This window comes from Falco cherrug, chromosome 11 (genome assembly GCF_023634085.1).
Source record: "Falco cherrug isolate bFalChe1 chromosome 11, bFalChe1.pri, whole genome shotgun sequence".
Classification (NCBI taxonomy): domain Eukaryota; kingdom Metazoa; phylum Chordata; class Aves; order Falconiformes; family Falconidae; genus Falco; species Falco cherrug.
In genome coordinates, this window is record NC_073707.1 from 31,871,434 (window position 1) to 31,890,423 (window position 18,990).

At 43.1% G+C, this 18,990-nt stretch overlaps 1 protein-coding gene across 1 annotated transcript in view; it reads right to left on the bottom strand.

Moving 5' to 3' along the window:
• The window catches only part of RSRC1 (arginine and serine rich coiled-coil 1), a 167,741-nt gene continuing 148,751 nt past the window's right edge, over window positions 1–18,990 (bottom strand). Inside the window, exons 8-10 of the mRNA XM_055723632.1 lie at window positions 2,147–2,253; window positions 1,071–1,217; window positions 1–252 (exon numbers count right to left, since the gene is read on the bottom strand). Of these exons, the coding sequence (XP_055579607.1) occupies window positions 160–252; window positions 1,071–1,217; window positions 2,147–2,253 (347 nt within the window). The 3' untranslated portion in view covers window positions 1–159. The remainder of the gene's footprint in view (window positions 253–1,070; window positions 1,218–2,146; window positions 2,254–18,990) is intronic.

Consider the following 18,990-nt stretch of genomic DNA (forward strand, 5'->3'; position numbering starts at 1 on the left):
GAGGATAGAACATTCTTGTTTATTCAGATGAAATATTTATTCTCTGTACAATTCATATGGAGTATTAAAATCCCCTCAAAAGAGAAAAATAAAACAATTTCATGGTAGGATTTCTTAGCATTCGTGGAGAACTGGTATCTGATGGTCGCAGCAGTTCGCTCAGGCCACTGGGCTGCCCATCAGCCTTTCCTGGCGAAGAGCAATCAGCCTCTGAAACCACTTCTCTTCTGCTTCTGCCTTCTCGATAAACAGCTGAGAGACAAGTGGGAGAGGAAGAAGAGTAGGCACAACTCATTAACTTCATTTCTTATAATCTGTTGAAATATATGTTGACTATTTCAGCACCCAAAGAAAAAGCCTAGCTGCACAGGGGTGTTAAAATACAAAGGTGATAAAAATACATTAGTAAAGGTGGAGACTTTTAATAACTGGAAAACCAAGACATTCCAATTTCAGCCTCCTCCTGAAACGGCAAATGCCTCATACTGTACAGGTCCTGGCCTTTGTTAGCCATGTTTGTCATACAGAATTCACATTAGTTTATTTACTGCAAATAATTTCTAATTTGCTAATTCTTAAAAAACCTCTACTGTAAGCACTCCTATTTCCAATTACAAGTGCTCACAGAGGAATTTGTGTACGTTTAGCCATGATGATTTAAAATTATCTTAAGTTTGTCAGGTATTTAAAGCTTTACAATTTGGCAAGGTGGGCATGTCTTACTACAGAAACCAAAAGCAATTTTTCCTGAATTTTTATTGAACGGGAATTTTTACATGAACAGGATCTTAAATTCCCCTCCAGTAAATTAGTATGCTAATTCATTATAAAATTTGTTTGTAACTCTAAAACCACATCACTGGTGAACTACTTCTTTTGTAATTATTCTCTGTGGGCTGATGCAGGGAGTGTGATTCTTTCTGAGCCCGCGGAGCGGCCCGTTAGCTAACTGTCTTCAGCCTGCAGGGTCTGATGAGCAGCACAGCCAAATGTTTGTTGGGTCACGTGAAGCTGCTCTCATTCAATAGGCTGCCTTGTTCTAAAGATAAAGTAAATATCAGCGCGCTTACGTTTGGATGTGCTAGAGAATTATCATCTTGATATTTGATAGCAGTAGGAATATTGGCAGGCGGTGGTTCTTTTTCAGGAGCAGATGCCTCAACAGTTCCGATGTCGATAGTTACAGGTTCGTATTGCAGTTCAGTAGGCTCTATTGACTGCAAAGAAAGAAACACATCTGAGTGTTTGTTTTATCCTCAAACTCCCAAAGGTGGCACTACCTTAACCAAGCACTCTTTCTTCCCACTGCAACATGTGCCTAGGAAAGGATCCTCATGCAAATACTTCTCAGCGTGCTTAGCAGGACACACTGGACATGGACTAAGGTCCAGACTGAACTCATGAAGTGGAAAAAAAATAAAAAAGGTATTGCCAAAGGCAATGAGAGAGCTTGCAGAACTGTAGCTTTGCGTTTTTGGATTGCTTTCTGAAGCAGCTGCATGCGTTTCTCAAAGACTTCTGAAAAGGCAAGAAAATGCATGTTCCTGGGGAAACAAACAATGCTAATTCAAAACACCTCACCGTCACATGGAAAAACTGAACAAAGCCTTTGTTTGCATACTTCCAAAGACAAAAGCATCTGAGTTCCCTAGGAGACTTGGCAGCCAAAATGCAGGTAGAATTCTGAAACCTGGATGTCTCCTGTTAGTTTTTTGTAAAACTGTCTGAAAAGAACGCCGTTTCGTTTCAGGGAGTAAATATGGTCTTAAAGTCTGGCTTCAGTTAAGCTTTATTCAATATACTGATCGCTACCTTTAATTACCATGTAAATGACTACTTTTGGATTTTAATTCTTCTGCTTTTCCTAAAAAGAATCTTCATGGGTTTATATAATTAAAAATATTTTTTACAAAATTGGAGTTGATCAGCATAGATAGAATATACTGTCAAACCAGCTGATTTCATTGAAATTCTAACACATTTAAATGTATTACTCTTTGAACACTACACCAAGAACATAGGAGAGTCGGTGGGATTTAAGATTGTCAACACTGATGCTCTTTCGTCAATGGGAACTGTATTAATAGTGCAGCTTCCACCTGACTTTGAAAGGATTATGCACCAAGAAAGGATATTGAAAACTTACCTTTTTGACTTCTTTACTTGATCTGAATGTCTGTGGAACAAAGGAGTCACTTTCAATAGCTTCAATTTCTTTTACTCGTTTCACTTGCTCTACTAGGGTGGCTTGGTCTACAAAGAGAAGGTGTAATGTCAGTATACATTAGTGTAAGCCTATGATAAATGCCGCATCTAAGCAATGCCTTGAATATATTTTACAACAGTACATACTAGAAAAAAAAACCCAAACCCAACATGTAATGCAGCCTAAACCACTCTGTTACAAAGAAAAACTTTCTCCTTTAGTAAAAATAAAAACAGTGAGCTGGCCATTATTGTTCAACATACATCCTTCAAGATACTAACGTAAGAATTTGCTAGAGATGTCCTCGCAGGATAACTGCTAGATTTATGGCATGAGGATTTCCTGGAGAAGTTCAGGATTTGAGGTCAGTGCAGACAACTCAGTGGAGTACCATCTGTATGTAGCAGCATACTACAGAACTACTGCTGCTGGTATGGAGGCAAATTTGGCTTCAGCTGCAGATGTCCCAAGAGATGTGCCATCAGCTGTGTTCTCATGACAAGCTAAGTGCTTACTGTGGCATGAGAGGTTACATCTTCAGGTGAATTTCACAAACAAATATCTTAGAGTCTGGTAATAAAATAGTCTTAACATACACAGTAAATATTGTGTGCTCATACAATTCTCAGGTGACAAAATTGCAGCTGTTTAATCAAATGAGCAAAACTGCTTCTCTACTATACTCTGAGGTCTTACAGCGCACATAGATTTCACATGATATTTTTGAATCCCAGGCTGAGATTTTATTTTGGTGAAGCGAATAAAGCTCCCACTGATGTTACGGGGAAGAACAGCAGCTCCTGCCAACCGTGGTATGAACTATGCTGAACACGTAACGGAGGTGCTGTCAGGTAGGTTTTGCAAGTTCTTTCAGTGCTCAGTCAGAAAATCTTCTGGATAGATTAGACTGGTAGGAAGCTGAGAGCATTCGTAATGCAAGATATACTTCGTTTTAAAAATCAAACTACTGATGGATGACAGTGAAGTTTCATATTACAGCTATGTTGATCTAGTTGCCAAAGGGATGGTCTGACTTCTCTCTCCTCCAAGCCCCTTGTGCAGCCTGGCATTACTCCTTTTGTCAAAACCTAAGTGATTAAATCAGCTGACTTGTAAGGTGAAAGCTCACGCTCATGCCACCGTCCACCAAAACGGGACATCATCCCCGAAACTGCTGCCAGACCCAGCACACGGCAGCGACGTCACACACAGGCTGATGTGCTGTGAACTCCCTTGTAGCTCAGATTTGTTTTCAAAAGGTTCTGTGGTGGTAGGCTTGACGTCAGAGCAGGTGCATCCGCACCAGCCGAAGTTCAGAGGCCGGTCTGCTAACACCACCAGTACAAAGCCCGGTTTTTTTTCTGGTCAGCTTGAAAGCGCAACTGTGTCTGCCCATGCCTCTGTGTGGCTGAGCAGTCTGCTACTCAGGAGGTGAGCTTAAGGGTCGCAGAATTGTGGTCTCGAGTGACAAAGTAAAAAGGAGATTGCCAAAAAGATGAGAAAGCAACCTGGGATAAAACAGTGTTGTCTTTTCAGGTATTTGAAGTTTGATCAAATATTTCATGAATACACAAGAGCATGTTAATCATTATATAAACCACAAATTTAAATAGAAGAGCAATTGTAATTATATATTTGTAGACATACATATGCATATATAAAATATTATTTTTCTTGTTCTAAAGAAGCCAAAGTATATTTAAATTCAGGAAAAGTGCTTGCAGACGGAAGGAACTTGCAGAATTATTCAGAAACTCAGAAGTACCAAATTCTTTCCCTCTATAGAAAATTCTAAATCCAAATCCATCTAGATACACACCTACACTGCAAAATATTTTCTATTTTGTGCAAGAAAAAATAAATGTAACTTACATCCTTTTGCAATGACTAACCACTGAAAACTCAGTCTACTAATGACAATTAAGTGGAGCTTCAGATGAGCAAATAAACCAATGGCAGCTCAGAAAGACTCCTGGAACGGACGTGTGCACGCTAAATTAACAACCTCATTTTTTACCAACAGGTTGTACCGCAAAACCTTTTCTTCTCAGCACTGGGTAGCACGGCTTGTTCATTACAGTACATCTGGCACAGAAGTATTTCCTTTACCGTCTGTTTCATTCTCTGCTTCTTCAGAGTCACAGCTCAGCTCATCTTCCTCACCTCCCTCCACATACTAACTGCAGCGACAAGCAAACCTTGCATTCATTCTGCTAACTGCATGCTTTTGTTTATAATTTTAAGCAATTTATCTCCATCTTATTTACTTCGGAAAACCATTTGCTTTTACCTAGTACACACTGGGGCCAGCCCAAAATTGTCGAGGCACGGTATGAGGGAGTAGCGGGCAGCTTTCGCTGAGAGAGGCATTTATAAAATAGGTAAGGCAGACAGAAGATAGGAAGAGATGTAACTTCAAGCAAACAAGAAGCTGCCTCATTGCTTAAAAATTATTTGGGAATATTTTTTAGTCTCTATGGATATGATGAACGGAAAAATCAGGAACACACTACCTGTTTCTGTGTATGTGGAATGTGCAGAAAGTCAAATACTGCTGAGGCTGGGGAACTGCTCTCAGCACTGCGACTGCTCCAGACAGGGGACCCGTACTGACATCTTAATCCCCCCACTGAAGCCAAGCGCGAGGTTGGCAGTGCTGTGGGGAACGTGCAGGGAGCAGCGAGCTAAACCTCGCGGGGCAGCTGGGTCGGAGAGAGGTGGGAACAGGGACGGTCCCTGTGCGGGTTCCTCGCACGCCCCTGGAGGGGTTTGTGGGAGCCTCAGTAAAGCTCTGGCTTCGGCAAAGCTTCGGAGAAGCATTGCACTATGGCAAAGCACACAAGTACCTCTTTAAGCCTGATGCTTTTGAATGTAGAAGGAAAAAAAATCACTTGCTTACACTTAAGCTTGTGTTTAAAAGTTCTATTGCCTTGCTGCTAAAGTCTTCTTTTTAAAAAAAAAAATTCCTAAGGATCCCATAGGAAGTCTAAACCCAAACATACTATTGTCCTACTAGGGAGAGGAAATCGTAATTCGTCAGGCACCTGGGTACATCTGCTCCGAGGGTAAGCAAAGGAATGGGAAGGGTCCCTGGTAGTCACAGCATCAAACCAGGTATCAGAGAAAGGCAGGTGAATGTGGATGAAAATCAGTTGCTCAACTCTTATTTCACAAAACCTCTGGTCAGTTCCCAGCCTGTTACAGTATCTCACATGAATCTTACGCAAACCTATGGGAATGACAAATTATTAAGGGGGTAAAAATCACTAGATGTTTAGAATTACATCAGTGACATTAACTTGGGGAAAATGGACTGGAGGAAGCATAACCCATTAGCGTATGATTTTTTTGACAAACACATTATTGGTAGATAAAACTACTTCCATATGTTGTTTGTCAGATGTCAGTAGAAAGGATATGTATTTCATAGTAAAATCAAAAATAATGGAGTCAGAAAGCTAAAAGGCTACAGACAAAAAAAAAAATCAATGCTAACTCATTGCACAGCAAGTCTTTTTACTGTGTTACAGTGAAAAAAATAAACTAAATATTGTATTAGGGCTTGTTGAGGCAATTTTTTATGAAAAGGTGATTCCAGCAGCAGTCACAATTGCCATTCCTGTTGCCAGCTCTGTCCGGCCGTGGCGATGCCCTCCCTGCGGGGAGCTGTGGGGTGCTGAGCCAGGCCCCAGCACCCCCCCTGGCAAGCATCCCCAGCGATGCCTCGTGCCATAAACCAGATCCTATTAGGCAAACGTTCAGTCAATGTAATTTTATAGTAACCTAAGGCTTTTTGCCCCAGATACCCCAGCCATAGAGGATTATTTACACCTATTTACATCTTCCCATGTACACACATATATAGATAAGCATATATATACATGCACGCACATCTTTTATAGCTGCTGTTTTCATATTGAAATAGTCTGTATTAGCAATAACTTGAAATGTCACTTTAGAAATAAAAATGTGTATTAATCCTTTAGATGCCATCCAAAAATTTCACACGCACAATAATTAGAAACACCAGAGAATCAGCTAAAAGAAAAAGTAACTTGCCGCCAAGCTCTGTGTAGAATATTCCCATTTCTTTGCTTATTTCTGAAGAGGTGATGAAGCCCACTAAGAATTTAACAAGCATTGAAACTGAAGCATTATATAACTAATAATAACTTGTGAATGACCTGTGAAATACAAACATATTTTAAATATTCTTGTATAATATTTAGGTGTAAATTTGTCATGCTGACTGGATTCATTGCTAATCTATAATCCTGACCATGGAAACCAACCCATGCCTTTACCTAAAGAGTTTTCTTTCAAGTGGATCTAACTTAAGAAACAAAGCAATGACATAATAAACCTCAAATAGTCCTCAGAATATGTTTCTTCATATTTTACTAATTATATTTAAAAAGCTATAGCTGGCTAATATCCTTTAGAAATATAACACATTCTAAGTAACACGCTTTGAAATACAGAAAAAAGTTGCTATTTTTTCTGTTCTTTTGCTTATGAGCTGAGGATTAAAAGAAGAAAACACAAACAGATACCAGACTAAACAAACCAGCTGAAGAGGGAAGTATTTTCCCTTTCATCCCATTTTATTTAGGGTTAGCTTCAGTAATACTGTGTAATTTTTATACAGCTGCATATGCATAGAGCTGTACGGACACAGTAACAACTGCATTACAGAACTGTGTGGGTTTTTTCAACAGAACTGTGGGGTTTTCACATGCCCAGTGCTTTTTAATTGCTGCCTATTTTTACTTAAGCTGCGCAAACTCACATACTCAAAGAAAAATGAAGTTTTAATTGAGACAATTTGCAGCAGAAGAGACCAAAAACCTACATGGCTTTGAGGCACATTGTCTTCTATAGTGCACTACACTGAAATATTTATATCAAACAAAATGAAAGCACTGGGAGGAGGAGGGAAAATCCAGCAGGATAGGTGGGATTCACTTCATTTTTGTCACTTCTAGACTTTACAAAACTTGGAGCTCTGTTTTTTAGGGGTTTGCCCCCCTCCTCAAATCTTCTCTCTGTGCAGGAGACCACGAGCCCGTGGGTACCTGCAGAGCCTTCCCCCCAGCCCGAGCACCTTCCCCAGCATCCGAGGGATGCTGGGCTCACCAGCCGAGCTGCGCGGGGGACCTCGTGGGTGCCTCCACCAGCCACCTCGGCCACCTGAGGCGGGACCCCTGCACCAGCCAGCCCGGTACAATCATTTTACAGAAAACCAGAGCAAATCCGCCAAGAAACGAACCGCAAACCGCTCCTGAGAGCTTTTGTGTTCAGGCAACGCTCCCCCCTCACCCCACGTCCCCTCTCCTCCCGCCTGGCTCGAGGCAGGGGGAGCCCTGGGGGTGGTGGGGGTCCCCGGGGATGATGGGCAGCTCCCCCCGTTTTCCCACCCGGGGAGGCGAGCAGCCAGCCGTTAGAGGGAGGCACCGCCACACACAACACCAGCCGCATCCTGCCTTTGTCCGAGGCGCTGGAACGCTGCGGACCCGAGCCCCAGAGATGCTGCCGGCCGAGCATCCCTGCGGGGGCACGGGCAGCCGGAGGGGAATTCGGGATTAGTTCCAAACCCACCTCTTCCCTCTCACAACTCCGAACCTGCTCGACGCCGCGAACGGCTTCAGAGCCCCTTAGCTGTGTCAAAGCCCCGTTTCAACACTTGGCCACACTGTTTCCCAGCTGTTGAGATTTCCAAAGACCGAACTTTTTCCAGCCCAAGTCACAGGAACAATAAAACATACTCCAAAACGAGCAACTGTAGCCACAGAAAGTTTTCATTGTTAATTTGTACTCTTCAAACTTAATTGTAAGTACTCTAGTACTGCAATTATAATGTATTAAAGTAGCGTGGTGCGCATACTCCAGTACTTACTAGAGAAAGAACTACAGCACAATTTGCTCTTTTAATCCATTATAATTATAACTTAGCATTCATAGTATTTTTAAAACATGACTGGACACTAATAGCTTTTTCTTTAAAAATAATGGAAGTATTTGGTATAAAATCAAGCAGAAGACACAACGGGAAACTTTAGCAATTGAGTTCTGAATTTAAGAACATTTAAGGAATTTAACAACACTCGGATTTCTGCTTTAGCCATGCATTTAACCCGCATGCAGGTTACCGTCACTATTGCACTTTTCACACGCATGCTAGTGCCCAATTCACTCACATTTTGAGCCATTTTTGAAAATATTCTGGGAAAAAGTCAAACTTGGCTAATAAACTGGTAGGAAACAGCCTGAATACACTTAAAATTGCCCTTCCCTTAACAACAGGAGCAAAAGAAACGACGGCCGGGGCAGACGGGACGCAGGCTGAGGGAGGGGGGGTGTGTGTGTGAGCCGGCTGGTCGCCCCCACCACCCCAGAACCACGCACCGGGAGAGCCAGCGCAGCCGGAGCAGGGCACACCGCGTTTGTCACCGTGGCTAATATCAGAGATATGCCACTCTTTTTTCTCAGCACACAAAAGCAAGATACGTAATTCAATGCTCAATTTACCCTTGTCTCGTAGGAGATTTTTCCCCGCTAATTGATAGAAATTAAGCCATTAATCAAGCCACTAGCCATCATTCAAACCAGGGAAGATGAATACAAACTTTCATCATAACCACCTTCCCCATTTTAGTGTTCATTAGCATTAATTTTTAATGCAATTATGCTATTCTTTTACGCTGAGCTCATAAATTACTGCTCTTTTGTTGCTCGCTGGCCTTGTAAAATCCAAGGTAATGCTTTGTGCTCTGATCTTAAAGGCAATTACTGGGTTCTTCTATCTTTTATATATCTCTATCTCAAATAAACTCTATATTGTATGTACAAACTAACGAGTGTATATATTACATAAACGTATAATATATAACAATTTGTCAGTGTTAAACCTATACACATATCTATTATACACATTCAGATAAATAAAAGTATTTCTGCATCTAGCCACACCCCGCCGTATACAGGGATCCAACTGCAGAGAAGTAACAGTAAAACATTATCGCACACTGGATGTACAGGAAAAACATGCTGTATCGTGGGCTGCAATGGAAATCAGATCAGCAGCTGAACTGGGGCTGTGGACAAGGCACACTACAGCGTGCAGGACAGCACGGCTGAAACTTTGCAGGTGTTCAGGCTTTTGCACGGGCTGTTTTTTATTTACACTTCAAAAAATGATTCTGAAAGCTGAAGATGGGCGATTGCATGTGCCCAGCGATACATTTTTTTTTTCCTATTGCATGTTAAAATGTGTGGTAACACCCGCAGAGTCTTTCCAAGATATGGTATTTAACAGTTCCATAGCATCCCATGCTGACACACGGTGCCACTGTGATGCTCGGTGTTGGTAACAGTAAGTTCCATGCTTTTATTCCAGTCCATATATTGATTCTCAGTAACACAACAGGGGAAATGCACAGCAGCTACAACCACCTCTGGTTGCCCTCAAACACTGAATACAATCTAAGTGGCTAAAGGGAAAATGAAATGTAGATTAGCAAATTGCTGTTTGTTTGTTTTTAATTATTTTTCCGCTTCTTTCCTGGGCCAGGCCTTTAGCTGGTACATGAAATAATGCCATTCACACCAGCTAAACATCTGTCTAGCACCAATAAAATATGATACATGTATTTAAAATCCCATTTCATCTAGGCCTTAGCCAGCATAAACAAGACAATTCGCAGTTAAGTCCCACGCTTATCCCACAGATTCACTCCGGTCCCTCAGATAAATACCCATTTGACATGCAGTAAGAGCACGTGTAATGTGGCACAGCCACCGAGATCAACAAAAATCCGTTTTTTTAACAGAAAATAAAAGACTTCACACAAAGGATTGTGCTTTAAGCAAACGGATATGATTTCTGTTGTATTTAATCAAAGGACCAGTCTCCCCTAGCTTCACAGGCTCCTCAATTCATCCCTTTTTTTTTGGGTGAGCGCGGACACGGGCTCCACACCAGGATGTTCTGACTTGCTCCTTCGCAATGCAGGCAGCCAGCAAAGCACTGAGCAGTCGCGGTGCTGGCACAAATGCTGCCCGAAGCAGCGTGGGCAGCAAAACACACATAATCCAGTAAAACCTTCAACACGATGCTCTTTCTACATAGCTCCTCACTTTGCGGCAGGCAGCGCAGAGGCAGGGGTGTGAATATGGATGTGGCTGTCACATGGAAACTGCAGCCGGCTGAATAAATGAACGCATTTTGCAATTTAGACTCTCTCCCTTATCCCCAGTCTATCAATCTGCCTCCGATGGAGCTTGTAACGCTACATATCCTGAGATGGTTTTCAGAGACTCACTTCATGAAAAAAAAAAAAAAAAAGAAACATTCCCCCCCCAAAGCAAACCCGACCCAAACCAAAGGCAGGCAGCAAGGCAGGCTGCTTCCAGAACGCGAATCCTGCCACTCGGGCTGATTACCTTGGCCTACCACGATACCCACAATCCCAAACATTTTTCTAGCATTCCTATTTTTTTCTAACATTCCTATTTTTCTCCTCTGTTTTGCAGAAAACAAAATTTGAGAGCCCAAAAATACACCAGCCAAAGTTTTTGAGAGGTCTTGCAAAGCCCACTTGCAAAAGATTCTTTTAAATCCATATTGATAACCCTGTCGGGCCAGTGCTTAAGATTTCTTTTTTAAACATATATGCTCTACATTGCCTGGGTAACAATACTTCTGGTGAGGACTGCCTAACCCATGCTGCTGTAGGAGCCTGCTCTGAGTTGCCTGCAAGTCTGTTGAACCTGAGATGTTTTGAGACAGTCTCCCGTGCTCCTTGCGGAATGTTTCGGTCCTTCTGTTTCCACAGCCATTGGGACCAGGCTGATTCACCAGTTACAGGCAAACTTGGCTTCTAAAGATTCAGTTACTGCTTTTGCCCTCCTAGTCAAAACCCATCTTCATTTAGTCAAATCATAACGCCTGGAAGTCCCGTCTGCTCTAGCTTTACCAAGGTTCCTTCTCTCCCAGCCCCTAAAGACAGGCCTCACACACACCGTGCTGCACGGGTTTGTTATAGCGAACATGTACATGCAAGCTTAAAAACCGCAGACTTTAAACGCTGCCGCTGCTCCAGAGGATGGTGAAGACAGATGGTTTCCCAGAGCCAGGTGTCGGTTCTGCTGGAGCTCTGCGTGGCTCCCGAAGCAGGGGTGGCACCGTACCACGGGGAAGCAAAAAAGCCAGGAGGGACCAGGCGTATCGGACAAGCAGGAAAATGCAAGGCAAAGGAGCTCAGGGTAGGAGAGCTGGTAGCGTTAATTGCACTTAATGTGCCCTGACGAACTGCATCCGATACCAGACTTTTCCTCCATCTCATGGGAAGAGTTGCAGCGTGGCCATTAACCACCCATTTTCTGCAGGAAATACCGGGCTCTGACCCGGCTGATGCACCAGCCAAATCGCATGTGGAACAGGAGTAAAGGGGAGCTGGCTCTGGGTACACAAAATGCAAAACTAAGTACGCTGAAGGCAATATTCTGTCTCAAAAGTTCTCCAAAGTTGGAACCCTGTTGTACTTCTGCCCCTGCTCTCTTCTTAAAACCCCAGAATTAATAATACTTGCTCACCTCACGAGGGTGTTGTGAGGATAACAGCATTAATGTTCGTCACACGTCCAGATCCTGTAGTGATAAGCCCCCAGAACAGCCCGTGAAGAAATTCATAATGCTCCTTTTAAGACGAGGTTTGAATAGCTACAGTCAAATAAAACACAGATCTGCATATTGAATAATGAGAATATAAAATAATTCATAGTTCCTATTAACTGAAGTCTGTCCAAAATGAAACAACGCTGGCTGAGGCAGAGACCCTGCGGAAAATTTGCAAGTATGCACTTAAAAGTCACAATGCTCAATTCTGGCTTTTTCCTTAATTTCCAAGGGTTTGATTTGTTTCACTGCAGAGGCGCAGTTTCGGGGAGTGAATGTATGTGTATGTACACACATGCACGGATGCACTTCCTTCTAGAACCAGCTCAGAACAGGGCCACAGAGCTAACCCATGGGCTCAAACCTCCCCGCTCATGCGTACATTGCTGAACGAGATGCCAAAATGAAAAAAAAAAAGAGTAAGAAGGGATCTCACATTTGGTTAGCCTTTCTTTTTGTATTCTTTAAGACTATTTCTCCACTCCAAACCTCTAATTTAGCTAATCCCATTCACCCACTTGGAGGACCGAGCCTTCCCAAGACACAAAAAAAATAATCTTTTTTTTCCCTTGTGCCCTCCCTTTTTACACCACAGCCGATGCTGCTAGGGGAGCAGAGCCCCCAGCTCCCGCCCGCTGAGGTGCCGGCAGGGTCCTCTCACCCCACACGCACCCTGCACCAGCGCCGAGGCTGGAGAAGCCCAGGGAGGGATGCTGGCTAACTGGAACGGGCTGGAGGCAAGTCAAAGGCTAAAAAAAGAGAGGAAAAAGAAATTCATACAATTGTTACTGGAGAAAACAATTATAATAAATTCCTTCCCCAGGGAATATGTGTAGTGAAGTAATTTTCTGAACGTCCCAGTACCTGGAGCTCCTGAGGGCCCCTTTCCTGATGGAAAAAGGCCTTGGTACCGATGGAGATGGGGTGAAGCTCCCTCCCACTTTCTGTTGCCGTTGGCACGGGGACTTTCAGCCAGACTTGGTCCAAGACAACCTAAACCCGAAGCAGCTGACTGTCCCATTCAATTTTTTATTTTGTTTCTAAGCAGCACAAATGTTCAAAGGCAGGGCGTGTGGCCGGTGATTTCGGCGGGGGCGGGAGGTGTGGGGGTGGTGGGTGGGTGTTCATCCGCAGCTGGCCCTTCCCCAGCCCGTGTCAGGGCAGCCCCGCGCCGGCCGCCCACCCAGCTCCGGCAGCGCTGGAGCCAGGGCAGGACGCAGCGCCAGACCGATGGCCGGCCGCTCAGCCTCCTGCTGCGGGGCACCAGGCTCCCCACGGGGCAGGACCAGCCCGGCCCCGCAGGACATCCCCTCTGACTGTTTGGTTTGCCCTTGGCTTTTTGTTGTTTTGTTTGTTTCTGTCGCATCCGTTGGCTTCTTTCATTTTTCACACATTTCTCACATTTCAGAAACAGCGTTCTGTTCATCCTCACCCCGAGAAAATTTATTTGCCCCGTATATTAAATATATTTCTGTTTAAATTTTAAAAGAAACTGATGATTTGGAGACAAATACAAAGTGGTATTTCATTGCTGGAAGAAGCCTGTGCATGATGTGGTTTTACTGTCAAAATGTAGATCTGGGAATTTTGCCATGTTAAATTATAGGAACACAGGCCCAGGAATGGGGTAATACCTTAATGCTTCGACGTGAAGGAAAGAAAACATAACTCAATTAAAATATATACTTTGGGGATTTTTCTGACACTACATACTTGGGAAAGCTGCCATCTACCCTGACCTTTCTGTTATAATTATGTATGTCATCTTAAGTATCATTAATTTAGTCCGTATTTCACTCATCCTACATGTTTACCAAGTGTCTGGATTTTTCCCTTGACTTTAATGACCTATCTTTTTCCAGTGAAGAAAAACACCAAAATAAAATGAACAGCACAACTTTCTTGCAAGTTCTTTGGAGAATGGGAATATAGACTTAAAAACGAGCAAATATTTAGATGTTTGACGCTTTGAGTGTATTTCTTTTAGATTCAGTGTGATGAGTCCCACGTGAACTTAGAGGAAATGCATGTTTCCATGGGATGGTAGTCGGAACGAAAAAGATGACTGCAAATAATTAATTCATTTAAAGTCCATGGTGCCATTTCTCATTTACATTGAGCAACGTATTCGACTACTCCTCTGAGTATCCATTTTAACATAAATCAGGCCACAGTTCTGGTGTCCTGGCTGACACATTGGACTGTTCCCACTTTTCAACCCATCATTTGGTAACGTTTAATTACGAAGCGCGCGCCTTATCACTAAATGGCTAAAACAGCTAAACCATCTTAAACAATACACAACTTTTAAGAGGTATCCCTTTAACATACGGGTGATTTTCCATGCCGTTTTTCAGAAAGGCTGGCAGACACCAGGAGACAGCACCCCACGGCGAGCACAGCGCCAGAGCAGAAATCGCTCGGATCCGCTTCCACTGCGCTGTATCGACACAGAAAGAGACCGAGAGCAGCTGCTCGCACACTAATGATTAGTCCTTCGGTATATTCAATCAGCACATCAGACGTTACGTAGCATGCGCATAGTTCAGTTAAAATAATCATTAATTTTTTTGAACGGAGTCGTGGGCAGGTTGAGCGCTTGGGCGCCAGGCTGGCGGGGCAGGGCCAGCCCCACGCGCCCCGCCTGCAGCGCACCCTTTTCTGCCTTAACATACGGACCTGGGGACCAGAAGCCTTCATTTGTAGTTCACAAGGCAACTATTTGCAAAACCTCAGCACTGGCTAACCACGCGCTGACCCCCGAACACCGTGGTACAGACATATCCAAACCCGCCTCTCGGGTAAGTCAGGGCAGCCGCAGCTACACGACAGCCACGGCTTTTGAGAAGAGAAAAAGCAAACGAAGATTAAAATAAGCCTCTCCAAGTTTTGCCCACTATAAAGATGTACCAAATGGAAAAGAAACCCTCTCCCCAAAAACCCACTCGGCATTTAAAAGATTGCCTACCTTCTACTCAGGAATAGCTTTGCTTTAAATTTTCACAGCTGACAACCCAGAAAAGTGCCTGTGCTATTTAATAATTTTCCAGCTGGTAAATTGATTTATTTCTTTATTTCCTTCTAATGCACTGGGAGCGCCACTCCAAATTTCAGCATCAGAGACACAAACAATACTGCCAACGGCTCTAGGAAATTGTCCTTACTGCTAGAGCCAAAAAGCAGAGTTTCTACTTACCAGATTTGTTTATATAAAGCACTCTAAGTACTATAGCTATTTTTAGGTTATACTTTCTAGATACATTTAGATTTTGTAGCCATCTCAAAATTCTTCAACTGCGTGCAATTAATGACTTGACAAAGACTCTTAACCTGAAACTGTAAATACCGTATGCTTTTCCTGAGAAAAAGAAAGGAAACGTATGTATCCTCTCACACGTACCCAAGCCTGAAATCTCAGAGGTGCACCTCCTCTGCTTCACAATTCCCTTTTTAAGTACAAACCCAAGGAAGAACAACCACACACTCGGAGAATGAAAAGCAAATTATGGGAGTATTTCAGGAAATCAAAGAATAGGCTCTGCTCTGGCTCACGTTGTGAAGGCGGTGCCTTCCCCCGGCCGGGAGCTGTGATGTAAAGGGGTTTCTTTATTTCTTCATTTGCTTCTAATGCGATGGGAGCAGCGCTCTGGCTTCCAGGTTCTCAGCTTGCATCAGAGACACCAACAAGACGGCTCACAGCTTTAGGAAAGTTTTGTTACTGCTAGAAGCCAGGAAGCAGAGTCTTCACCTAACCCCCCTGTTCATCACCGAACACCACGCCAGGACTTGCCAGAGGCCAGCACGCCAGGAGCCACCAAGCCCTGCCGCCAGCGCCCCAGCTGCCCCCCCACCTCCCACTTGGAGCCTCCAGGACAAGAGACCCCAAAAAGTGTGATTTTGCTTCTAGAGCCACTGTGGCAGCTCAGGTCAGCTACCAGCACGCCAAAACATTATGAAACAGTTTCTGGCGGTGATGGTGTAATAGTTTTTGACTGAATTGATTGTTCCCTGACAATACGCAACTCAGCCTTGCAAATGCATCAACTCTGTAATGAGGAGCTATTAAGTCTATTGATTTTCTGATTTCAATTGATAGCTAACAGGCCAAAGCTACACATCAATATTTGCGTAACTAATACCCAAGAGCTAACAATTTTGACAAATGAAAACCTCAACAGAACAAACAGTGCAAATTAATGGAAATTTAAAGACTAAACCTCAGAATTTAAGTGAAATATTTAATGAATAGATAAATATGCCTTATATTTCTGGAGAATTCTGCGTTTTAGATGGGGAGGAATATGTAAACACATAGAGACTCACAGAAGGATGCTCTGCTCTTGGTACCTAAACCGGGGAAATCTGCAATACAGAACAGCAAACCCGAGATGTCAGCCTCTAAAAAAAAAGACAGTTTCAAAACGAATAATTGAAAATTGAATACTTTTGAATAATTTGCTGAGTCAGACCAAATGCATGCATATTGCAATGGTACAAACACATCTCCAGGCTGCACGTTTCTGTATATAGTTATTACCACAAGCTGAAGCCGATGTCCCACAATCCCCCCTGCCCCTGAGCTTTCTTCTGGGTTTGGGGTTTTCATTTGGATTTTTTTTCGATAAAGTTGGAATATCAAAAAGGAAACAGTAAAAATACACAGTAAAAATTACAGCTTTCTCCTAAGCAGGATAAATTCTCTTTTTTGTTTTGTTTTGTTTTTTGTTTTTCTTTTTAACAGAGAGAAGTCATGCCTCGGGTGGTGGGGGAGACACTTACGCTGGCGTGCCCAGGTGCCCCCTTCCCGAGCAGCCCCATACCCATGGCCACGCTGGGACACTTCGCTCCCCCTTCCATTTCCTTCGGACGACACAAACCCAGCCCACCACGGCTCTCCACAGCCCGTATTTTCCAGATCTCTGACCACCCTCCTCACACTCCATCTTTGCTCCTGGGGTTACTGAAGGGGCTGATGAGGGGGCTGAAAATCGGATCTCTTCCCTTCCCAAGACCAGAGCTCCCATCCCCCTTGCTGCCCGCCCCTTTCATACATTGCGGTTTATTTTCCCTTTTAGAAGCAGCTTTTCAATGCGTAGCTATAAATTTTTTTTTTAAATGACTGAAGTCAGATAACTAATTACGTGATTGCTTTACAATCCCATTACCTTAACTGATGCTTGTCTCAGGATTATCCTTTAGCACAAATAAATGCCATGACGACGACAGTAAAATACACAACATTAATGAAGTACAGGAGCCATTTTTGGTTTTCATCTGTCTTAAATTCAGAAGACAATTTCCAAGACTTTTAATTTGTAAAAAGTCATAAATTGCCCTGTGAGAGAGACTGTTAGTTTATCTGTATTTTCACTTTTAGAACAGTAGTTAAAACCTGAATATTTGACGGTCTTTTGCAATTCGCTTGTACAAGGGCGTCCCGCCTCAAACACCTTTCCAAAGGCAGCAATGAAACAGAACTAAGGTGCCAATTTTTCATCTAAAAATATGTCTCTGAAAGGAGTTGAACAAACGCACTGACTTACGGTACATACCCAGGAAAGGAAAATACCTTTTTATTTGTTAGTTGAGGGCACAGCTTGGAGCCAGCACTGCCTTAGGGATTGAGAACCTGCTAGCGCTTTACCTGCTTGGGTACCTTTGCAGATGTGAAAGTAAAACTTTAATTATACCTGCTGTATTTCCTCAAATAAAATTACCCCAATGCCAGCTTCAAAATTATATTCATATTTATGCACATCTTGGTGGTGTTGCATCCCTCCTTAAAGGTTCCCATGTATTAATGTGCTTCCTTCCAGGAGAAAATTTATCTGATCTTTTCCCTTCACAAAAAGTGTAGGAAAAGAGACAAATGTTGCTTTGTATTTTAATACAGAGGCAAAGCAAGACACTTCCATAGATGATACAAAGGAAGTTACTATTTTTAATCTACTTTTCTTTTAATTTCCTTACAATTTCCCTGTAACCATCCGCAGGCTTCATGTGCTGCTTCAGCTAACGCATGAAATAAAGCCATATTTCAGACCATTCACATGCAAACGGAAGGATTAAAATAAAACTTCTTTCTTCTTTCCAGGTGAAGTATGCATGTTCGTGGCACTGCACAAGAGCAGCACTGTTCCACACAGCCCCGCTGGCTGCACAAAGTGCAGCTGGCTTCAAGGCAGACACGGGCCAGCGCGATGTGCAGGGGCTGTGCTTGTGTCACACAGCCAGTATCTCTGTCTCCATCATTTCCCAACACTGAATTGCAATTGTGGAAATTTTTTTTTTTTTTCCAAGAGGCCACGATGTTGGGTGAAATCCTATCATCTCAAGAATTGTGAGAACAGCTTGCTAAAGTTCAGCATTTCCCCAGATTACGCCTTGTAAGCAGCCCGCACCCGCAGTTTCATCCCCAGGAGCCCTATTTTCCATCCATCCACAGCGACTCTGGTTCCTATGGATCAGGACCGCTGTCCCTGTGGGTCTGCACGCTGGTGCACCGATAGGGGCAAGCAACCTGAGAAAGACCATCCCAGCCCCCGCATTCATAATGCAGTGCTGGTAAGCCCCAAAATAGACCCCATTCACCATCAAAAATTTATGCTTTCTTGCCATTTCCTTTGCCATTTTTGAAACCACTGAGGATAAACTTCTTAAATTGAGAAAGAGATCTGCAAGTTGAACATCTTGCTGATGGTCAGATCACTTCTTATTAATTTAAATAAATCTAATCAAAGGAAATTACATCTTCTTTTCAAAGTCTTCCTCGAAAACTTAGTTCTGCAGAGTGCAAGAATGCATTAAAAATCTATCTAGAAGAGCCCGTCTCCTGCATGCATGAATCACAGCAAGCACTCAGGAAGCCTCTACAGTCAAAGGCTATTTCATACCAACACAACCCTATTTTCTACTCATGAAATTTCCATTCTGGCTCACATTTTTTACATAAACCCAGACAGCAAGTGGGTAAAAGGCATCCAAGACATTTTGAGGACAGATTGGCCATCTCGCGCAGGAACTCGCTGCAGTACATAATGTCTCCTAGTGGGAAACGCCAGGGACCTTTCCCGATCAATAGAGCCTTATATTAGCACACTTCTCATTTT